The sequence below is a fragment of the Pelobates fuscus genome, chromosome 3, assembly GCF_036172605.1.
Source record: "Pelobates fuscus isolate aPelFus1 chromosome 3, aPelFus1.pri, whole genome shotgun sequence".
In the NCBI taxonomy this organism is placed as follows: domain Eukaryota; kingdom Metazoa; phylum Chordata; class Amphibia; order Anura; family Pelobatidae; genus Pelobates; species Pelobates fuscus.
This window is the reverse complement of record NC_086319.1, coordinates 408,093,117-408,114,464: the sequence shown is the minus strand read 5'-3', so window position 1 is coordinate 408,114,464 and position 21,348 is coordinate 408,093,117. Positions and strand designations below refer to the sequence as shown.

Below are 21,348 nucleotides of genomic sequence, written 5' to 3'. Positions count from 1 at the left end.
CACATTTAACTCTGCTTATTGTAAAGAAACATGCTTACAACATATTCCAATTTTTCAGATTATTGAAGAACCAATTATACCTTCCTGTTATTCTGAGTTCTCAGACGTATTCAGTAAAAAGGAAGCTGAAACACTCCCACCTCATCGTCCCTACGATTGTCCCATAGACCTCATACCTGGTGCCCCCATCCCTTTTGGGCACATCTATCCTCTCTCTGAATCTGAATTAAAAATCCTCAAGGAATACTTGGATGAAAACCTCCGTAAAGGGTTCATTAGACCTTCCAGCTCACCTGCTGCTTCCAGTATGTTTTTTGTGAGAAATAAAGACCTGACTATACGTCCCATCATAGATTACAGAGCTCTAAACCAAATAACAGTTAAAAATTGTTACCCTCTTCCTCTGATAAATGAATTGATTGAACGGTTAAAAACTGCTACTATCTACACCAAGCTTGACCTCCGTGGGGCATTTAACCTCATTAGAATCAAGGCTAACGATGAATGGAAAACTGCTTTCCGAACAAGATATGGCCTCTACGAGTATCTTGTGATGCCTTTCGGCCTCTGCAACGCCCCCGCAACCTTTCAACACTTTATAAATGACATCTTCAGGGATCTTCTAGATGTCTGTGTTATCATTTATTTAGATGACATTCTTATATATTCCAACACTCCTGAGGAACACAAAAAACACGTGAGATGGGTGTTATCCAGACTTAGAACTCATAAATTATACGCTAAACCAGAAAAATGTATTTTTAACGTTAATGAAATAACCTTTTTAGGTTACGTTATTACCCCTCATTCGATAAGCATGGGTAGTTCTAAAATCAACTGTATCCTCAACTGGCCCATTCCTTCTAATGTAAAAGAATTACAATGTTTTCTGGGGTTTGCCAACTTCTACAGAAAATTTATTAAAAATTACTCCGACGTAGCTCATTTACTTAATCTACTTAACAGCAAAAAACATCCTTTCAATTGGAATGAAAAGGCTCAAAAAGCCTTCGATTAATTAAAAAGAAGATTTACAACTGCTCCTATTCTTCAACTTCCAAACCCCACATGTCTCTATGTCCTTGAAACAGATGCTTCAGAAACAGCCATCGGAGCTGTCCTCTCTCAACACAAAACTCCTCAAGATCCTCTTCATCCAGTTGCCTTTTTCTCACGTTCAATGTCTCCTGCCGAAAAAAATTACCCTATAGGAGAAAAATAATTATTGAGTATAAAAGCAGCCTTAGAAACCTGGCGACATCTTCTTGAAGGAACACAAACTCCTATAATGATTTATACTGACCATAAAAACCTTGAATATCTTCACTCCAACAAGACTCTCTCTGCTAGGCAAGTAAGATGGAATCTTTTCTTCTCCCGGTTTAATTTTCAAATTGTTTTTAGACCCGGATCTAGGAACAAAAAAGCGGATGCCCTTTCCAGAATTCACCAAGATCTTGAATTGGAACCTCCTCCGCATACAGTCATCGGAATCTTAACGTCCCTTATAGATGACATAAAAGGCCTAAGTAAAGATGCTCTTGAACTTCCTAAGTCAATCAAGTTATCAAAGAAAGATCGTCTCTATTATTTCAACGACAGGATTTACATTCCTCCCGCATTCAGAAATAAAGTACTAAAATTTATTCATGATTCTCCTCTGGCTGGTCATCCTGGAATAAAAAAGACCCTAGAATTATCCAAAAGATATTATTGGTGGCCTCGCCAGGACACCACCATCGAATCCTATGTCAAAACTTGTTCAACCTGCCAAAGATCCAAATCTGAACATAATCACCCATTTGGTCAATTATTGAATCTACCGATTCCGGAGAAGCCTTGGCAATCCATTTCTATGGATTTCTTGCTGGAACTTCCCCCTTCTCAACATCATAACACCATTTTAGTAGTAGTGGACCGCTTCACAAAAATGTCCCATTTTATCCCCTTGAAAAAATTACCCTCATCATCTGAACTCTCAAAAGTATTCCTCGATAACATAATGAAACTTCATGGACTTCCAGATGAAATCATATCAGACCGAGGAACCCAGTTTACCTCCAAATTCTGGAACGCATTGTGTTCTTCTCTTCATATTCAACACAAACTATCTTCAGCTTATCATCCCCAAACCAATGGGCAAACTGAAAGAGTTAACCAATGTTTAGAGCAATATTTACGATGTTATTGTTCCCACCTACAAGATGATTGGATCACATGGTTGCTCATGGCCGAATTTGCATACAACAACTCAGTTCATACCAGTAGCAAAATGACTCAGTTCTTCTCCAATTATGGGTTTCATCCCTCTTCGTTTCCCACTCATACCATTCCTTCATCTAACCCCACCGTTTCAAATCAAATTTCTCACATGTCTTCCCTATTTCGGAAATTGCATGAAAATCTTGAATTAGCATCTTCCAATCAAAATAAGTTTTTTGATACTAAGAGGCAACCTCCTCCCACTTATAAAATTGGTGATCTTGTCTTGCTCTCCTCAAAAAACATATCCACCAACCGTCCTTCAAAAAAGCTAAGTTCCCTTTTTCTTGGTCCTTTTCAAATATTGTCAATTATCAACCGTAACGTAGTGAAATTGAAGCTTCCACCTACTTTGAAACTTCACCCTGTCTTCCATGTTTCCTTGCTCAAACCCCATCTTCCTGACCCTTTCCATAGAGATGCACTTACTACTCCTGATCCTGTTTTGGTACAAGGTGAAGAAGAATACGAGATCCAAAAAATTCTGGATTCACGGATCCATCGTGGCTCTCTACAGTACCTCATTAGATGTAAGGGTTACGGAATTGATGAGGATACCTGGGAAAACTCCTCTGTGATCCATGCAAACAGGTTAATTACCGCATTCCACAAACGCTATCCTTCTAAACCATGTTGAACGCACCCTGTGGGTGCTCCTTACAGGGAGGGTACTGTCATGCCTTAACTACTGGTAATTCCTTGTCTCTTCCGGGTTGACGGAGTTTAGCCACACCCCCTCTCTGACGCGGTCTCCCCACGATACATAATGCGACCGTGCCAGATACAAGACGCTGGATTATTGAACAGCGTTACCGCGATATCAAACCGGCTAAAGATTCTCTGCAAACTCTACTTGTGTACCAAAACGGACTGGAAATCTACTTACCCTCCTTCTCCTCTCCTCGACCACGGCTAGTATCTGGACTTCCTCATCCTGTTTGAGAAACTTCCCTCCCCGGAGGAGAACTCCGGGAACCTGATTTTTCACCCTTTTGAAGCTAAGTAAATTGTTATATCTGTAATAGGAGCTTTCCTGCTCTCAAGCCCGCGAAGCATTCCTGCTACAGCCTGCTCTCAAGTCCGCTAAACATTCATGCTACAGCTGCTCTCAGGCCTGCTATCTCTACTCCAAAACGAATCACTCCTGCTTCAACTTCATTTCTAACTTCCTCTGTTTCCTTAAAACTTGCAAACTCCAATGTGCTAGATTGCATGTACGTCGGAAGCTGCTTACTCCATTTAAACAAACAGCAAAGTAATTAAAGATACAGTACCTGTATTTCCCATAATTGAATACACAGTTCCTATTCTATTCTCTAAGTATCCTAATCAACAATCTAACTCCTAAGAGATCTGCAGTTGTGCTCTATATCAATATATGTAAGCGTTACAGGTGACATAAAATATGCACTGCATTTTATTGAGTACATTGTTTAAAAAAATGAGTTTACACTACTTTGCATTTTCATTTACAGACAATGATGGTGAAAGAGAAGAAAAAAAAGCCTAATTGTATTCAAGATTCAAAGTATATCTTCTCTGATCTTTCTATTACAAGATGAGTTGCATGTAAGACTCTTAAACTTTATTGTGCTTCATTACAGCTTCCTTACAGCCTCTTTGATGTCCTTGTTTCTTAGTGTGTATATGATCGGGTTAAGGATTGGTGTCACAACAGTATAGAAAAGACACAGGATTTTGCTGAAAGATGCAGATTTTCCTTTAGGTGGAACAGTGTATGTACATATTAAAGTTCCATAGTATATAGAAACCACAGCCAGGTGGGAACTGCAGGTGGAGAAGGCTTTCTGTCTCCCAGTAATAGAAGGAATTCTTATAATGGTACGGACAATATAAATATAGGATACCGTAACGATTATAAATGGTATTATAAGAATAGGGACTGAAAGCAAGTAAGTTTCTATTTGTACTATCACAGTCTCAGAACAAGAAAGTTCCAACAATGGAACGACATCACAGAAGAAATGGTCAATGTGGTCTGATCCACAAAATTGTAAATTACATATTGTTTTTGCAGTAATTAGTGTAAGAGATAAGCCTAATATCCAACACAGGACAATAAATTTAAGGCATAAGGTTGAGTCCATTATTGAGTTATACAGTAGAGGGAAACAGATAGCTAGATATCTGTCATAAGACATGACTGTCAGAAGGAAGCACTCAGAAACTGCAGAGACACCAAATAAATAAAGCTGAAAAAGGCAGCATTTCAAAGACATGGAATTCCCTTCATTATATATTATAGAAAGCATTTCAGGGACAATGTTTGTGGTTAAAAGGATGTCAGAAATGGACATTTGTGTGAGAAAGAAGTACATGGGTGAATGGAGTTTTTTGCTGACTATCACCAATACAATAATAAGGATATTTGTAAATAACGTCAGAAAGTAGATACCAAGAATTTGACTGAAGATTAAAATCCTGAACCAGCCGAGATTTGGAAATCCTAAGAGAAAGACCTCAGTGATCATTGTTTGGTTCTTCATGTTCAAGAACTGTTGGTAAAGAGATATAGAACAAAATAAATGACCAAGATAATTTAGGGTCCCGCAGTCTTGACACCTATATTTATTTCTGTCCAAATGCAGGTGGATCAAGTGAGATGTATTGTAATGTGTTTTAGAGAGTTTAAAATAGGCCAGTGGAGAATCTGTATCTGAGATCCCATATGAGGCTCATCTGTAAGAAGCTGAAATAGGTAAAACATGTATAAGGAAGTTGTAGCCATGAGGCATAGGTTATTCCATATATGGCGTTAGTTTTAAAACTAATTCACCTTTCAACATTGGCAGTTTGGTTTTAGTTTGCACATATGTTTTTATGTTAAAACACAGCCTGACATTTTTTATTCTGTTCTAAATGCACATATTCCTGTCTGTAATAATACCTATCAGAGCAATCGAAAAGCCAGCTAAGGCTCCAATAAAAGGAAGTAGATGTTTGGCTAATACAGAGTGACAGATCATTATTCTGATTATCTACAATACTAGTGTTTAACTTTGTTGTACACATTTTTCGTGTACTACAATCATTTGATCAAATATTGAAAATAGATATTTTTTAAATGATATATGTATTGAAAAATATTCCCCACCTTTACCATTTGAAATGATCCTTCTGCCATATGTTGGACAGAGTTCGAAGATGATCGTTAGTATGGCCTGCCATTGCCCTGTGTCGTCTACTAGGCAAGACAGACTAAGGCTAAGTATATGTTTGAAAAGTCACAGTATAAAGATAGATCACCACGCATCATTTTAAACATCACACTGAAGCTAAGTTTAAGACAGTTTCAAAATATACATTATAATTAAAATTTGCAATTGCTTTTCTCACATCAGCTTGTTCTGTCTGCCATAGCAACTTCATTAGAATCCAAAACAGTAAAATCAATATATTGCTTGGATTATTGAAGCATTTCTATGTGTTAAAATAAATATGGTAAGCTTGGATGTCATATTTACATATTTACTTACAGGTGGCTAGATCTAATATATATGGCAGAAGGAACCATGATATATATAAGAGAGATGGTTACATTTCTTGGTTTTTTTTTGTTTTTTTAATATACTTATTACAAAATTGTTTCAACATTTAATTTTAAATGACAGTTGTCCTTTAAGTAAAAGAGAGCTTTCCAACAGTCGTCTATATCTACTGAGGTTTACTGACATTCAGTGGATGCTCACCTCACCTTTCATGTTATTGATATTGAATCTTCTAGAGCTGTTAGAAAAGCAAAATACAGTTTGTTATGATTGTTTGTGATAATCAATGTCAAAAGAGTGCATGTGTGGTTTTTATTCAATTATGAATGCTATAACTCGATTTTAGGAGAAATATACTGATATGGACCTAGATAGGCCTAAAAATATGTGCACATTTTTTTTAAGACTTTGACTGTTTCAATGATACCTCTTTTAGGTTTCCAGGGTCTTGCAGATGGCATGATCTCTCCAACATTTTTCTAGGAAATAGTTAAAGACTTCAGGACATGACTGAAGAAAGCAATGAGTTTAAAATGTCTCCTCATCTGCTTTTATACAATACTCATAAAAAATGTAAGTGCATCTATTGTTTCTATTGGTTTTTTTTTTAATAAAATGGTTACTTAGAACATATGTGACAATCGTAGAGACAGTCACATTCACAGGAGCTTACAATCTACCTTAATATCCCTGGACCAGATCACAATTTTAGGTCTCAAATACATGTCTTTTAAGAATTTACAATAAAACATTACAATTACAAAAGGAAGCATCCTGTAAACCGAGTTCACAAATAACCACATGAATTTTGCATATGTCACAACAAGCATGCAAGAGAATCTTGTTGAGTCTGTGGTATTCAAAAAATAATTTCAAATGAGCCTTTAATATATGATTTCAAATCCACAGACACTTCATTGAGGCTCTGTAGAGAGAAAGATAAGAGTCTAGAGAGTAAATAGCATGCACTCCTGAATTCCTACCTTGCTGAAGCTTTATTCATCCAAGTGGGAATAATAGATTATCTTTTACAAACTTTATTTTTTGACCAGGGCATTTAATAGTCATGTACAGTCATGTAAAAGAGATCTTGGAGATGTATTATGAACTCCAAATATTCTATATTTGGTACAAGTTGATTGAAATTCATGGTTTTTGTGTCAAAATGTCCTCTTGTTGTGGTAGTTTTTTCTTCTTTTAAATATAGTCTCCTCCTCCACTGTTTTCAATCCCTTTATTATTATTATTATTATTATTATTAGTATGCTATTATTTATTTGAAGCCATCCATTTCCGCAGCACTTTACAATAGGTGGACGATCAGACATGTTGTTGTAGCCAGACAAGTTGGACACACATGAACAGAGAATGAGGGCCCTGCTCACTGAGCTTACATGCTAGAGGGAGTGGGGTAAAATGATACAAAAGGTAAGGATAGTATTAGACTAGTGAAAGTTGCAAGAGAGGAATCAGTTGGGAGCTATTAACAGTTTAATTAATGAGCTTTTATGAAGTAGTGGCTTTTCAATGATTTTTTTGAAGGAGTGGAGACTGGGTCTCAGCAGACTCAGTCTTCAGCTGATCATAAGAGCTTAGACGGGACATACTTGTGTGTTAGGGAGGATAGATAGGTGGGAACAGCATTATGTAGAGATTTGAAAGCAAGAAGCATAATTTTAAATTGAGCCCTATATCTTACAGCAAGCCAATGTAGGGACTGACAGAAGGGTGAGGCGTGGGAGGTGCGGGGGGACCGGAAGATGAGCCTCGCCGCCGGCATTCATTATGGACTGTAACGGCGCAAGTTGGGAGCACGTAGGACCACTGAGAAGCGGATTACAGTAGTAAAGGCAAGAAAGGACAGTGGAATGGACAAGCACCTTGGTCGCATCTGGAGTTAAGTAGGGGCGGATGTGCACAATATTTTTGAGATGGAAACAACAGGATTTGGCGATAGACTGAACATGAGGCCTGAAGGAGAGGTTGGAGTCAAAGAGAGTACCTAGGCTGCGAGCCTGCGGGGACTGTAGGTGGTCCCCGGTAAGATTGCTGCCATGTGCATTCCGGCCCCCTGATAAGACCACAGAGTGGTGTGGAGGGGACCGGAATGTACCGTAAGTATGACTCACGGTGTAGCGGTTTAGGAAGCTGGACCGCAGATAGAATGGAGGATTCTGCCGGAGATTGCAGCTGACAGACAGGACGCCCGGACTGGAAGTCAAGCGAACCGGAAGTAGATCAGGAACACTTGAACTTGAACGTCAGAGGTGAGTAGGGGCTGGGAGTTTAAGTAGGGGACTTACTCCTCCCACAAATTCAGGCCTAATGGCCTTTCTACATATAGACATAGCAGAAATGACCGCACTCCAAGGACTTTATAGAGATTTTCAAATAACATTTTACTTTTATTCAATCCATTTAAAAAGTTTCAGCTCCCACATGGAGCTTTTATCAGGACAATTGGTTAGAGATGAGGAGAAATACAGAGAGTTCCAAATTGATGAAAGTCCATTGCATGAGAGAGTAATATTGCTGACCCAGAGAATCTTCCTAACAGACTGGGGTTACATCCGGGACCAAAGGAGAATAGTTGTTGAGTACATGCCATTTGAATTCTGACTCCCAACTGTGTCTCTCTTCGATCCTGAACTTGGAAGTGAAGTGGTAATTTCAGAGACAGCTGGCTGTGGTACTACTGAAGTATCCGGTAAAGGAGAAGCCGCCGGTAAAGAAGGGAAAAATCTACGGTAAAGGAGAGAAATTGTTTATTATTTTCCTTATTGTATCCAATATATATATATATAGTTATATATATATGTACATATACAGGGAGTGCAGAATTATTAGGCAAATGAGTATTTTGACCACATCATCCTCTTTATGCATGTTGTCTTACTCCAAGCTGTATAGGCTCGAAAGCCTACTACCAATTAAGCATATTAGGTGATGTGCATCTCTGTAATGAGAAGGGGCGTGGTCTAATGACATCAACACCCTATATCAGGTGTGCATAATTATTAGGCAACTTCCTTTCCTTTGGAAAAATGGGTCAAAAGAAGGACTTGACAGGCTCAGAAAAGTCAAAAATAGTGAGATATCTTGCAGAGGGATGCAGCACTCTTAAAATTGCAAAGCTTCTGAAGCGTGATCATCGAACAATCAAGCGTTTCATTCAAAATAGTCAACAGGGTCGCAAGAAGCATGTGGAAAAACCAAGGCGCAAAATAACTGCCCATGAACTGAGAAAAGTCAAGCGTGCAGCTGCCAAGATGCCACTTGCCACCAGTTTGGCCATATTTCAGAGCTGCAACATCACTGGAGTGCCCAAAAGCACAAGGTGTGCAATACTCAGAGACATGGCCAAGGTAAGAAAGGCTGAAAGATGACCACCACTGAACAAGACACACAAGCTGAAACGTCAAGACTGGGCCAAGAAATATCTCAAGACTGATTTTTCTAAGGTTTTTTGGACTGATGAAATGAGAGTGAGTCTTGATGGGCCAAATGGATGGGCCCGTGGCTGGATTGGTAAAGGGCAGAGAGCTCCAGTCCGACTCAGACGCCAGCAAGGTGGAGGTGGAGTACTGGTTTGGGCTGGTATCATCAAAGATGAGCTTGTGGGGCCTTTTCGGGTTGAGGATGGAGTCAAGCTCAACTCCCAGTCCTACTGCCAGTTTCTGGAAGACACCTTCTTCAAGCAGTGGTACAGGAAGAAGTCTGCATCCTTCAAGAAAAACATGATTTTCATGCAGGACAATGCTCCATCACACGCGTCCAAGTACTCCACAGCAAGGCTGGCAAGAAAGGGTATAAAAGAAGAAAATCTAATGACATGGCCTCCTTGTTCACCTGATCTGAACCCCATTGAGAACCTGTGGTCCATCATCAAATGTGAGATTTACAAGGAGGGAAAACAGTACACCTCTCTGAACAGTGTCTGGGAGGCTGTGGTTGCTTCTGCACGCAATGTTGATGGTGAACAGATCAAAACACTGACAGAATCCATGGATGTCAGGCTTTTGAGTGTCCTTGCAAAGAAAGGTGGCTATATTGGTCACTGATTTGTTTTTGTTTTGTTTTTGAATGTCAGAAATGTATATTTGTGAATGTTGAGATGTTATATTGGTTTCACTGGTAAAAATAAATAATTGAAATGGGTATATATTTGTTTTTTGTTAAGTTGCCTAATAATTATGCACAGTAATAGTCACCTGCACACACAGATATCCCCCTAAAATAGCTAAAACTAAAAACAAACTAAAAACTACTTCCAAAAATATTCAGCTTTGATATTAATGAGTTTTTTGGGTTCATTGAGAACATGGTTGTTGTTCAATAATAAAATTAATCCTCAAAAATACAACTTGCCTAATAATTCTGCACTCCCTGTATATATATATATATATATCTATCTATATATATATATATATATATATATATATATATATATATATATATATAGATAGATATATATATATATACACTGTTATATATATATATTGATGCAAGATGAAGAAAAGAGGGTTGCAGTGCCTTGTGAGTGTATTCTGATCCAGATGGTGCTCAGTGCATGTAAAAGAGCAGGAGACACAGGTACTTATACTTGGTGAAGTGTACACCTACTACACTATATTGTGTCTCCTGCTCTTTTACATGCACTGAGCACCATCTGGATCAGAAGACACTCACAAGGCTCTTTCTTCATCTTGCATCTTACCTACTATCAGAAAGAAAAGACTCTGGCTTAGGTTGTCCTAACTGCTTACTAACATTATCGGAAGCACTAGAATTCCTTTTTTGTATTCATCAGATATATATATTGATGACCTAGGTGTGGGTTGTGGGTAATACATATTTCCCCACAAGGCATGTATGGACTTCAAGGGTATAGCTAAGGATATAGCTACTGAATTCTGTTTAACATTCTATCTCTGCAAATTTCTCCAGTCTCCTAATTTATAAAGTTTTAAGTTTTGCAATGTATTATATTGCATATCACATTAAATGGGATTCAAATGACTGGTATGATTGTTACTTCATTGTTGTGAAGGTTCCATACTGTACATATACGTACGTATATAGACTAGAGCCACTAGATAATTCCACTTTTACAGAGGTCCAACTCCATCTTAATAATACACCATAAGTTAACTTTTGCTTGCCCCAGGCACTCTTAATGATACAGTGCAGTAAGATAACTTTTGCTTGCTGCAGGATATCCAATCCGTGTGTTATTGTTTCTTAATTAATTGTATTATTGTTAAAATTACTATAAGTATCTCGATGGGCATTGTTGTACATCTATTATGATGGGACAAGATAGTTCTAAGTATATTTACAAGATTAAGCCTATGTGGTTGTTGGCTAACCCCTTAAACTTATTCTCCCTAAAACAATGCATAATACAGCTTTTGATGTGTCAGCCAACTCCCTTCCTGGGGCAGTTACCTGTTGAAATAGGGCATACAACATAGTAAACATAAAGAAATAAATAAACAAATACAACTTTTTTTTAACTTAAAAAACATAAATTATGGAATGGCACAATACTAACTCCCCGTTTCACTTCTGGTGACTATGTGCAGCAAATGCCACATATATTAGTATAACATGAGGTGGTCCTTATGGCCCACACATTTCTCAGCAGTTTCATCTTTAAAGAAATACACCAAAAAAAGAATTACCACGAATATGTCTCTGATTAACTGCGTTCACAATTTGTTGAAGGGGATGCTGAGATTTTTATTCTTTGTGACCACAAACACAAGGCCTCTTGGGATATTGTCTCAGCGATGCCTCTGAATCTTGTATTTTGCCATCAATACTGGCCTTCCAGGTTGTCTACAACTTCAATGTGCGCCGTGCGTCTCTCTATCCTGTAGGTCTGGTCACCCAATTCAGTGAGATCTTTACGGATACCAGCCATTTTGTTCCTGAAGTCTGCTTTTAAGGTAGTAAAGATGTCCTTAAACATTTTGTGCAGACATTTTTCAGTAACAGGGGCTTCAGTGGAGGTAGGGATAGTGAATTTTTTGTCTGATAGGCCTTCAGAAGCTGGAGATGGCGCCACCCGATCATTGCCATCTTGAGACAATTTTAGTCAGTCTTTTTTTCAGGTTGTCGCACAGAGTCTGCTAGTTTGAGTTGCTTACATTGTGCCATCATGTTCAGTAACTGGAATCCTATTTCAAGGAGTCTTTTGGGATCAATTTTGGAAACATTTAGGGTTACATCAGTTCAGAGCTCTCACACCATGCATCTACTCGCTCAAGAAGTTGGCCTCGCCCTTCCCTCAAACATTTTTTACTATTTTTTGTTAACCAGTAATTTGATATATTTCTGTTTTTTACATTTGTTTGCATTTTACTTATTAATACCTGGTCTGTTAATCAGTTTGTATCTGATTATTTTTTTACTTTTTTATGTTTGCTAAAGTTTTGTATGGTTATCTTAGATCCAGTTGTTAGAGCAATATTTAGCTCGTCCACCCCTCATATATCTCTCTTGGTAGTACGAGAGTGTAGCGGACCACGGGTAACCCGACCAGTTACCTCTGCTAATTCTTTCACTCAGCCACTCTAGATCCATTAAAACCTGCAGACATCCATTACCCCAGTCATCCCCCTTATCTTTTTCATATATAAAGTATCTCATAAGGACCTAACTTTTCCTGTGTTGTTTATGCAAACAGGACAAAGGTTTTTTTATGATACAATAAGAGACTCATAACACTGTTGGGACTGCTGATATATATTCAATTGACTATTTTGTTTAGACTGCCTTTGGTTTTCTATGTTTTAGTGGTTTTAAGTATTTTATTAAGAAGTTATCTGTTCTCTGTTTTTGTATATATTCTACTATTTGCAATATATGATATAGGATATATACATTCTTATTCAATCCTTTACCGTGAGTTAACCATTAAGCTCCTGGATACCCACATTTTATTGTGGATTGCCTGTATGTTTTATAGGATTTGGTGAATTCCTATTTTTCCAGTTTCAGAGCTAAAGTATTGTATTTTCGTCTTATTCCCTCTTCTTTTCTTTCTGTTATATTCACTTTTTGAATACCAGGATTTTACATTATCCATTCCCCCGGTAACCCCCCCGTCAACTGATTTTATTCAGGCCACACATGGCTTTTATGACCAGACCCCAACATGGGGTGTCCAACACACAAATACAGGGTTTTCAATCCCAGGATAATCTGTGCCTGAGAGATAATTCCGTGAGAAAAATCTGTAATCCACTTTCGCTCAGGTACAGAAAATCCATACAAAATATACAGTACCCCAAAAGTGCCCCCACCATACTCAGGATCCCCACAAACAGTAAAGCCCGGATAGCCCCGATCTGAGTGTATAACATATCCAAATATCACTCAGGTTGGTTTGGTGAAACGGGAATGCCGTTAAGGTAAAGTTTTGACTGGCTGGACACGAAACAGTAGCCCAAAACAGTTCCAGGGAAATAGGTGTCCTGGACGGTTTTTGTTTTGGGGTTCCTATGTGAACACCATGCAAGGTAATCTCTTAGTTTCAGAATATGAATGCTCCCCCTTTTCCGTAGCTCATATCTCCCGAATGTCTTCATATAGGTGGTCGGGAAATAGAACTGTCAGCGGTCTAATCTATACCGGGGTTCGTGCAAGTGCCTAGCCAAAAAGAGTCCCAGGCACTCGACGACCAAGTACCACTGCTCATGTTCGGGAGACAAGATGGCTGCCAATCTTTTGTTGTCCATGTGCACTTGGTTATACGAAATGGTGACTGTTCTTAAAGAATTAGAAGTTATGAAAATCTAGCACATCACAGGAATATATATTTTGATTGATCTATGTATCTACATTTAGTGCTGGCATTATATGATGTTTGTATTTTATAGTTTTTGTGGAGAGAACATTTTATGCTAGCTATGTATCTATGTATCTATTTGTTGATTTTATTGTAAGCTGTAAGTAATGTTGTGGTTTTATTTTTGGGCCCATTGAAACCGTAATTTCATTATTTTAGAAAGTTTAATACATATAGGTTGATAAGTACTTATTCCACTAGACGCAATTCAACTCCAATAAATATTCATTAGCACGCTTCTAGGTAAATTAGGTGGTTTATTGAACTACTCGTCCAAACAAATGTTGGAATGTTTGATACCATCAGGTGTCTTGCTCAAGCTTACAGAATATAATTTTATGTTAAATTTCTCTCTAATCTTATATTTCCAAAATATAAAATAAATGATTAAATAATGCCAACTAAATGTAAATATATTCCTCTATAACTTCACTCCTGTCCTTCCTCCACAATTACTTGAAATGTTTATTTCCCTCATTATAGAGACATGTGGACTATTGTGTCACATTATAAATAACAATTATAATCATAAAATCCCTTCATAATATTAAACTAAAAATCTCCCAGAATGCACGGCATGCAGTTATTATTGAAAGACACTATAAACTACATAACCACTACAAAACTATTAGTATGTGTTGCCTTCAGTCTCTATGAGCCACTACCAGGTTCTTTCCAAAGTGTTTATATTTAGTTTAATAAAGCAATGTGGCTCCAAGGCACTTGGACACCAACCCTCCTCAGACACATAGATAAAGGGAAATTAACACTTAAAGATTAACAATGTCAACTTTTTTTTCATTTGAATGCTATTGAAAGGTTGAGAGTACTGTGATAATATGGTCCTAATCAGCTGTCAGCCAATCAGTGCAGTCCAGATATCATGTACTAATATCCTGCAGGGTGCAGAAGTCTTAATTCTCTATTGTTAATATGGCTAAGGGGAAGTTGTTTACGGGTGCCAGAGAGTCCCTTGGTTTTGGTCAAAATAATTCTAAACAGTTTGCAATACAATTTGAGGAATGGCTAAAAGCTATTGGTGACATAAAATATGCACTGCATTTTATTGAGTACCGTATATACTCGAGTATAAGCCGAGTTTTTCAGCCCATTTTTTGGGCTGAAAAACCCCAACTCGGCTTATACTCGAGTCAGAGTCTGTATTATGGCAATTTGCATTGCCATAATACAGACTGGGGGGAGAGGGGGGCTGGCAGAGCTGTACTTACCTTTCCTGCAGCTCCTGTCAGCTCTCTCCTCCTCCGCGCCGTCCGTTCAGCACCTCGGTCAGCTCGCAGTGTAAATCTCGCGAGAGCCGCGGCTCTCGCGAGATTTACACTGGGAGCTGACAGAAGAGCAGAACGGACGGCGCAGAGGAGGAGAGAGCTGACAGGAGCTGCAGGAAAGGTAAGTACAGCTCTGCCAGCCCCCCTCTCCCCCCCACTGAACTGCCACTGGACCACCAGGGAAGGAGAGCCCCCCTCCCTTCCATATATCAAGCAGGGAGGGGGGGCGAAAAAAAAAAAAAAAAAAAAAAAAGAAATAAAATAATTAAAAAAAAATTAATAATAATAATAAAAAAGGGGTATAAGGACCACTATGGGAGGGGGGGGGGTATAAGGACCACTATGGGAGTGGGGGGGTATAAGGACCACTATGGGAGGGAGGGGGTGGGTTAAGGACCACTATGGGAGGGAGGGGGGTATAAGGACCGCTATGGGAGGAAGGGGGGATATAAGGACCACTATGGGAGGGAGGGGGGGGGGGTAAGGACCACTATGGGAGGGAGGGGGGGGATAAGGACCACTATGGGAGGGAGGGGAGGGATAAGGACCACTATGGGAGGGAGGGGGGGTATAAGGACCACTATGGGAGGGAGGGGGGTATAAGGACCACTATGGGAGGGAGGGGGGGGTATAAGGACCACTATGGGAGGGAGGGGGGTATAAGGACCACTATGGGAGGGAGGGGGGGATAAGGACCACTATGGGAGGGAGGGAGGGGGGATAAGGACCACTATTGGAGGGAGGGGGGTATAAGGACCACTATGGGAGGGAGGGGGGGTATAAGGACTACTATGGGAGGGAGGGGGGGTATAAGGACCACTATGGGAGGGGGTGGGATAAGGACCACTATGGGAGGGAGGGGGGTATGAGGACCATTATGGGAGGGAGGGGGGGTATATGGACCACTATGGGAGGGATGGGGGGGGATAAGGAACACTATGGGAGGGAGAAGGGGGATAAGGACCACTATGAGAGGGAGGGGGTGGGATAAGGACCACTATGGGAGGGGAGGGGGAAGTAAGGACCACTAGGGGAGGGGAGGGTAAGGACCACTAGGGGAGGGGTGAGTCAGGACCACTGGGGGGGGAGTGAAGGAACACGGGGGTGGGGAGGTAAGGACCACTGAGGGAGGAGGAGGGGAAGTCAGGACATATGGGGGGGAGGGGGCGGCAATTTTTTTTTGCCTACGGCGGCAAATATCCTTGCACCGGCCCTGCACACACTGCATTCATGCACACACACACTGCATTCATGCACACACACACTGCACTCATACACACACTGCACTCATACACACACACTGCACTCATACACACACACATACGCACACACTGCATTCATTATACACACACTGTAAATAAATATTCAATTAATATATTTTTTTTAGGATCTAATTTTATTTAGAAATTTACCAGTAGCTGCTGCATTTCCCACCCTAGTCTTATACTCGAGTCAATAAGTTTTCCCAGTTTTTTGGGATAAAATTAGGGGCCTCGGCTTATATTCGGGTCGGCTTATACTCGAGTATATACGGTACATTGTTTAAAAAAAATGAGTTTACACTACTTTGCATTTTCATTTGCAGACAATGATGGTGAAAGAGAAGAAAAAAAAGCCTAGTTGTATTCAAGATTCAAAGTATATCTTCTCTGATCTTTCTATTACAAGATGGGTTGTATGTAAGACTCTTAAACTTTATTGTGCTTCATTACAGCTTCCTTACAGCCTCTTTGATGTCCTTGTTTCTTAGTGTGTATATGATCGGGTTAAGGATTGGTGTCACAACAGTATAGGAAAGACACAGGATTTTGCTGAAAGATGCAGATTTCCCTTTAGGTGGAACAGTGTATGTACATATTAAAGTTCCATAGTATATAGAAACTACGGTCAGGTGGGAACTGCAGGTGGAGAAGGCTTTCTGTCTCCCAGTAATAGAAGGAATTCTTATAATAGTACAGACAATATAAATATAGGATACCGTAACGATTATAAATGGTATTATAAGAATAGGGACTGAAAGCAAGTAAGTTACTATTTGTACTATCACAGTCTCAGAACAAGAAAGTTCCAACAATGGAACACTATCACAGAAGAAATGGTCAATGTGTTCTGATCCACAAAATTGTAAATTACATATTGTTTTTGCAGTAATTAGTGTTAGAGATAAGCCTAATATCCAACACAGGACAATACATTTGAGGCATAAGGTTGAGTCCATTATTGAGTTATACATTAGAGGGAAACAGATAGCTAGATATCTGTCATAAGACATGACTGTCAGAAGGAAGCACTCAGAAACTGCAGAGACACCAAATAAATAAAGCTGAAAAATGCAGCATTTGAAAGACATGGAATTCCCTTAATTATATATTATAGAAAGCATTTCAGGGACAATGTTTGTGGTTAAAAGGATGTCAGAAATGGACATTTGTGTGAGAAAGAAGTACATGGGTGAATGGAGTTTTTTGCTGACTATCACCAATACAATAATAAGGATATTTGCAAATAACGTCAGAAAGTAGATACCAAGGATTTGACTGAAGATTAAAATCCTGAACCTGCCGAGATTTGGAAATCCCAAGAGAAAGACCTCAGTGATCATTGTTTGGTTCTTCATGTTCAAGAACTGTTGGTAAAGAGATCCAGAACAAAATAAATGACCAAGCTAATTTAGAGTCCCACAGTCTTGACACATATATTTATTTCTGTTCAAATGCAGGTTGATCAAGTGAGATGTATTGTAATGTGTTTTAGAGAGTTTAAAATAGGCCAGTGGAGAATCTGTATCTGAGATCCCACACAAGGCTCATCTGGAAGAAGCTGAAATAGGGAAAACATGTATAAGGAAGCTGTAGCCACGAGGCATAGGTAATTCCATATATGATGTCTTGGACTCTCCATTAGCCTGTTTTAAAACTAATTGTGGAATCCACCCTTCAACGTTGACAGTTTGATTTTAGTTTGCACATATGTTTTTATTTTAAAACACAGCCTGAAATTTTTTATTCTGTTCTAAATGCACATATTCCTTTGTCTGTAATGATACATATCAGAGCAATCGAAAAGCCAGCCAAGGCTCCAATAAAAGGAAGTAGATGTTTGGCTAATACAAAGTGACATATCGTTATTCTTATTATTTACAATACTAGTGTTTAACTTTGTTGTACACATTTTTCATGTACTACAATCATTTGATTAAATATTGAAAATAGATATTTTTTAAATGATATATGTATTGAAAAATATTCCCCACGAATATGATCGTTAGTATGGCCTGCCATTGCCCTGTGTCGTCTACTAGGTAAGACAGACTAAGGCTAAGTATATGTTTGAAAAGTCACAGTATAACTATGAATCACCACACATCATTTTAACCCCTTAAGGACCAAACTTATGGAATAAAATGGAATCATGACATGTCACACATGTCATGTGTCCTTAAGGGGTTAAACATCATACTGAAGCTGATCAGTTTAAGACAGTTTCAAAATATACATTATAATTAAAATTCTTGATTGATTTTCTCACATCGGCTTGTTCTGTCTGCCATAGCAACTTCATTAGAATACAAAACAGTAAGTATTGCTTGGATTATTGAAGCATTTCTATGTGTTAAAATAAATATGGTAACCTACCTAGGTCCGCTCAGGTCTCCCTCCGCGACCATACCTACCGCGTAGCCGCAGAGGCACGATCTGTCCAAAAAACAAAATGGGGGTAGCTATCCTCGTCCACAAGCGATGCCCTATACATCTCACCCAAGTGACAATAGATCCTGAGGGCGATACATAATAGCGACAGGCCGAATCAGCACACATACCATACACCTGATCAACATATACGCTCCCAACACCCCATCACCACAGTTCTGGAACCATATGTCAGACGCAGTCTTGTCACTAACTACTGGAGTGGTACTGCTGGGAGGCGATCTTAATGCTACCCCCTCCCCAGCAGTCGACAGGAGCTCACGCCCGGGACTAGCCAGATCCCACGACATGGGTGCTCAAGATAAACAACTAAATAACTTCATCCATAAAACGGGACTCATAGACATCCCAGTCACAAAGACTATACCTACCCCTCCCCCCCCCCACGACACCTACTCATGTATTGACCTTTTTCTGACTGCCAAACGGGCTTCACGAAAACTCTAAAAACAGAAATAGGCTCCATTGCCTGGTCAGACCACGCAGACATTGCAATCTATTTGGACGGCCTACACAGCCCCACCCCATGGACATGGGGACTCAATACATCCCTCCTAAAAGACCCACAAGTTGTAGCAGATGTACAAAAGCAGCTAAATACATACTTCATGGAAAACCTGACACCAGAAGTTCCAATGACAGTAATTTAGGCAGCGCACAAAGCCGTAATCCGAGGCCACCTCATCAAAATAGCGACACACAAGAAGAAAATCTAAACTCAAAAACTCACCCAGCTACTAGACACCCTCCGCAAAGCGGAACAGCGCCACAAAACGGACCCAAATCCGCAAACACTTCAACACCTACACGACACACGCCTATCCATTAGGCAACTGCTGATAGACGACACAGCACGTGCACTGACATGGACCAAACGGACGTACTACGACAAATCAAATAAAATGGATACTCTACTGGCCCACACACTACGCCCCAGAACACAACGCCCCCACATTATGTCCATACAAGCCCCAGATGGCTCCATGAAATCCTCGCCAACAGAGATAGCGCAAGTCTTTACATCCTTTTACGAAGCCCTATACAACCACACCCCCCAATGAGACAAACCCACCACAGCTGCCTGCCTGAGAACATCAGAATTCCTAACACGCCTAAATCTACCCAAACTCCATACCGCATCCATTGCTGAGCTATCAGCTCCAATCACCAAGGACGAAATCAACTTGGCCATCTCATCCCTAAAAAGCAACAAAGCCCCAGGCCCTGATGGCTTTGAGGAAAGCTACTACAAAACCTTCCGCGAGGAATTGCTCCCACACATGGAAACCCTATTCCACGATTTATTGGAAGGGACCCCACCTACTAAGGACATGACACAAGCACACATCATACTCCTACCCAAACCAGACAAAGACCATGCTCAACCGGAGGCATACCGACCCATCTCACACATAAACCATGACAGCAAAATTCTAGCCAAAATACTGGCAACACACACCTCACTCGCCTCATTCAAGCAGACCAAGTTGGGTTCATCCATGGCAGACAGTTATTTGAAAATACAAGACGAAACATTGACGCAATCTGGACACTCACTATAACCAAAACACCAGCGATAGCCCTCGACGCTGAAAAAGCGTTCGACCGTGTGAACTGGTCCTACATGTTCACACTATTGGAACACTTAAACATACCCCCTTCCTTCATCATGGCAGTACGTGCACTATTGTCAGGATCGGGACAGGGATACAACACGCAGAGTACAAACAGGTGGTAGGTACGTATACCGGACCTTAGAATGGCCGGACTTAATGTAAGGAGTAAGTAGACAATGGTCTAGGAACAAGCCGAGGTCGAGGGAACGAGAGGACAGGTAAGCGAGAGACAAGCCGAGTCAAAGGGTAACAGAGATAAACAGGGTAGTACAAACAAGCCGGGTCAGAACCAAAGAGACAACTAGAATACAAGAGCACTGAGTGACTAGACAGGCTAGAACCACGACAGGGCAATGAGCAGATGCCGAAAGCCTTACTTTATACCTTGATTCTAGAGGGTAATCACGCCCCCGACGAGTCCTGATTAGTGCTCGGGACTTGACTGACAGGTCGACCCGGGTTGGCGTCATGACGTCAACTACTGAGCGTTGCGTCTTATAAGGAAGTGGATCCCTCGCGGTCGGCTTGTAAATGGCAGAGAGAACCGCGAGGAACGGAAGAAACAACCCCTGTGGGAGGATAAACGTCTAAGTCTCTCACCTCCTCTGAGGTAGAGACTACAGGTACCCTGACAGTACCCCCCCTCTCAGAAACGCCCACCGGGCGGAAGGAACCGGGACGAGATGGAAATCGTGAGTGAAAAGCCCTGCGGAGGCGAGGAGCATGTACATCCTCCTGAGGTACCCAAGACCTCTCCTCAGGACCATATCCCTTCCAGTCAATAAGATATTGTAACTTCCCCCGGGAGATTCGAGAATCGATGATGGAGTTGATTTCATACTCCTCCTGACCCTCAACCTGAACAGAGCGAGGAGAGGATATAGTGGAGGAAAATCTGTTACAGACTAGCGGTTTCAGTAAAGAAACATGAAAGGAGTTAGGAATGCGTAAGGCAGCTGGAAGAGCCAGGCGATACGCAACTGGGTTAATTCGAGTCAGAACCCTGTAAGGGCCAATGTAACGAGGAGCGAATTTCATAGAAGGAACCTTCAAACGAATGTTTCTAGTACTCAACCATACCCTATCACCTGGAACAAAAACCGGAGCCGC

At 40.3% G+C, this 21,348-nt stretch overlaps 1 protein-coding gene and 1 pseudogene across 1 annotated transcript; both read right to left on the bottom strand.

Moving 5' to 3' along the window:
• Positions 1–3,860: 3,860 nt before the first annotated feature.
• Positions 3,861–4,802, bottom strand: LOC134601995 (olfactory receptor 11L1-like). The gene has a single exon (XM_063446496.1). It carries the CDS (start codon positions 4,767–4,769, stop codon positions 3,861–3,863), a length of 909 nt encoding a protein of 302 aa, XP_063302566.1. The 5' UTR covers positions 4,770–4,802.
• An 11,818-nt stretch (positions 4,803–16,620) lies between these two features.
• Positions 16,621–17,562, bottom strand: LOC134601994 (olfactory receptor 11L1-like; annotated as a pseudogene).
• Between the last annotated feature and the right edge of the window lie 3,786 nt (positions 17,563–21,348).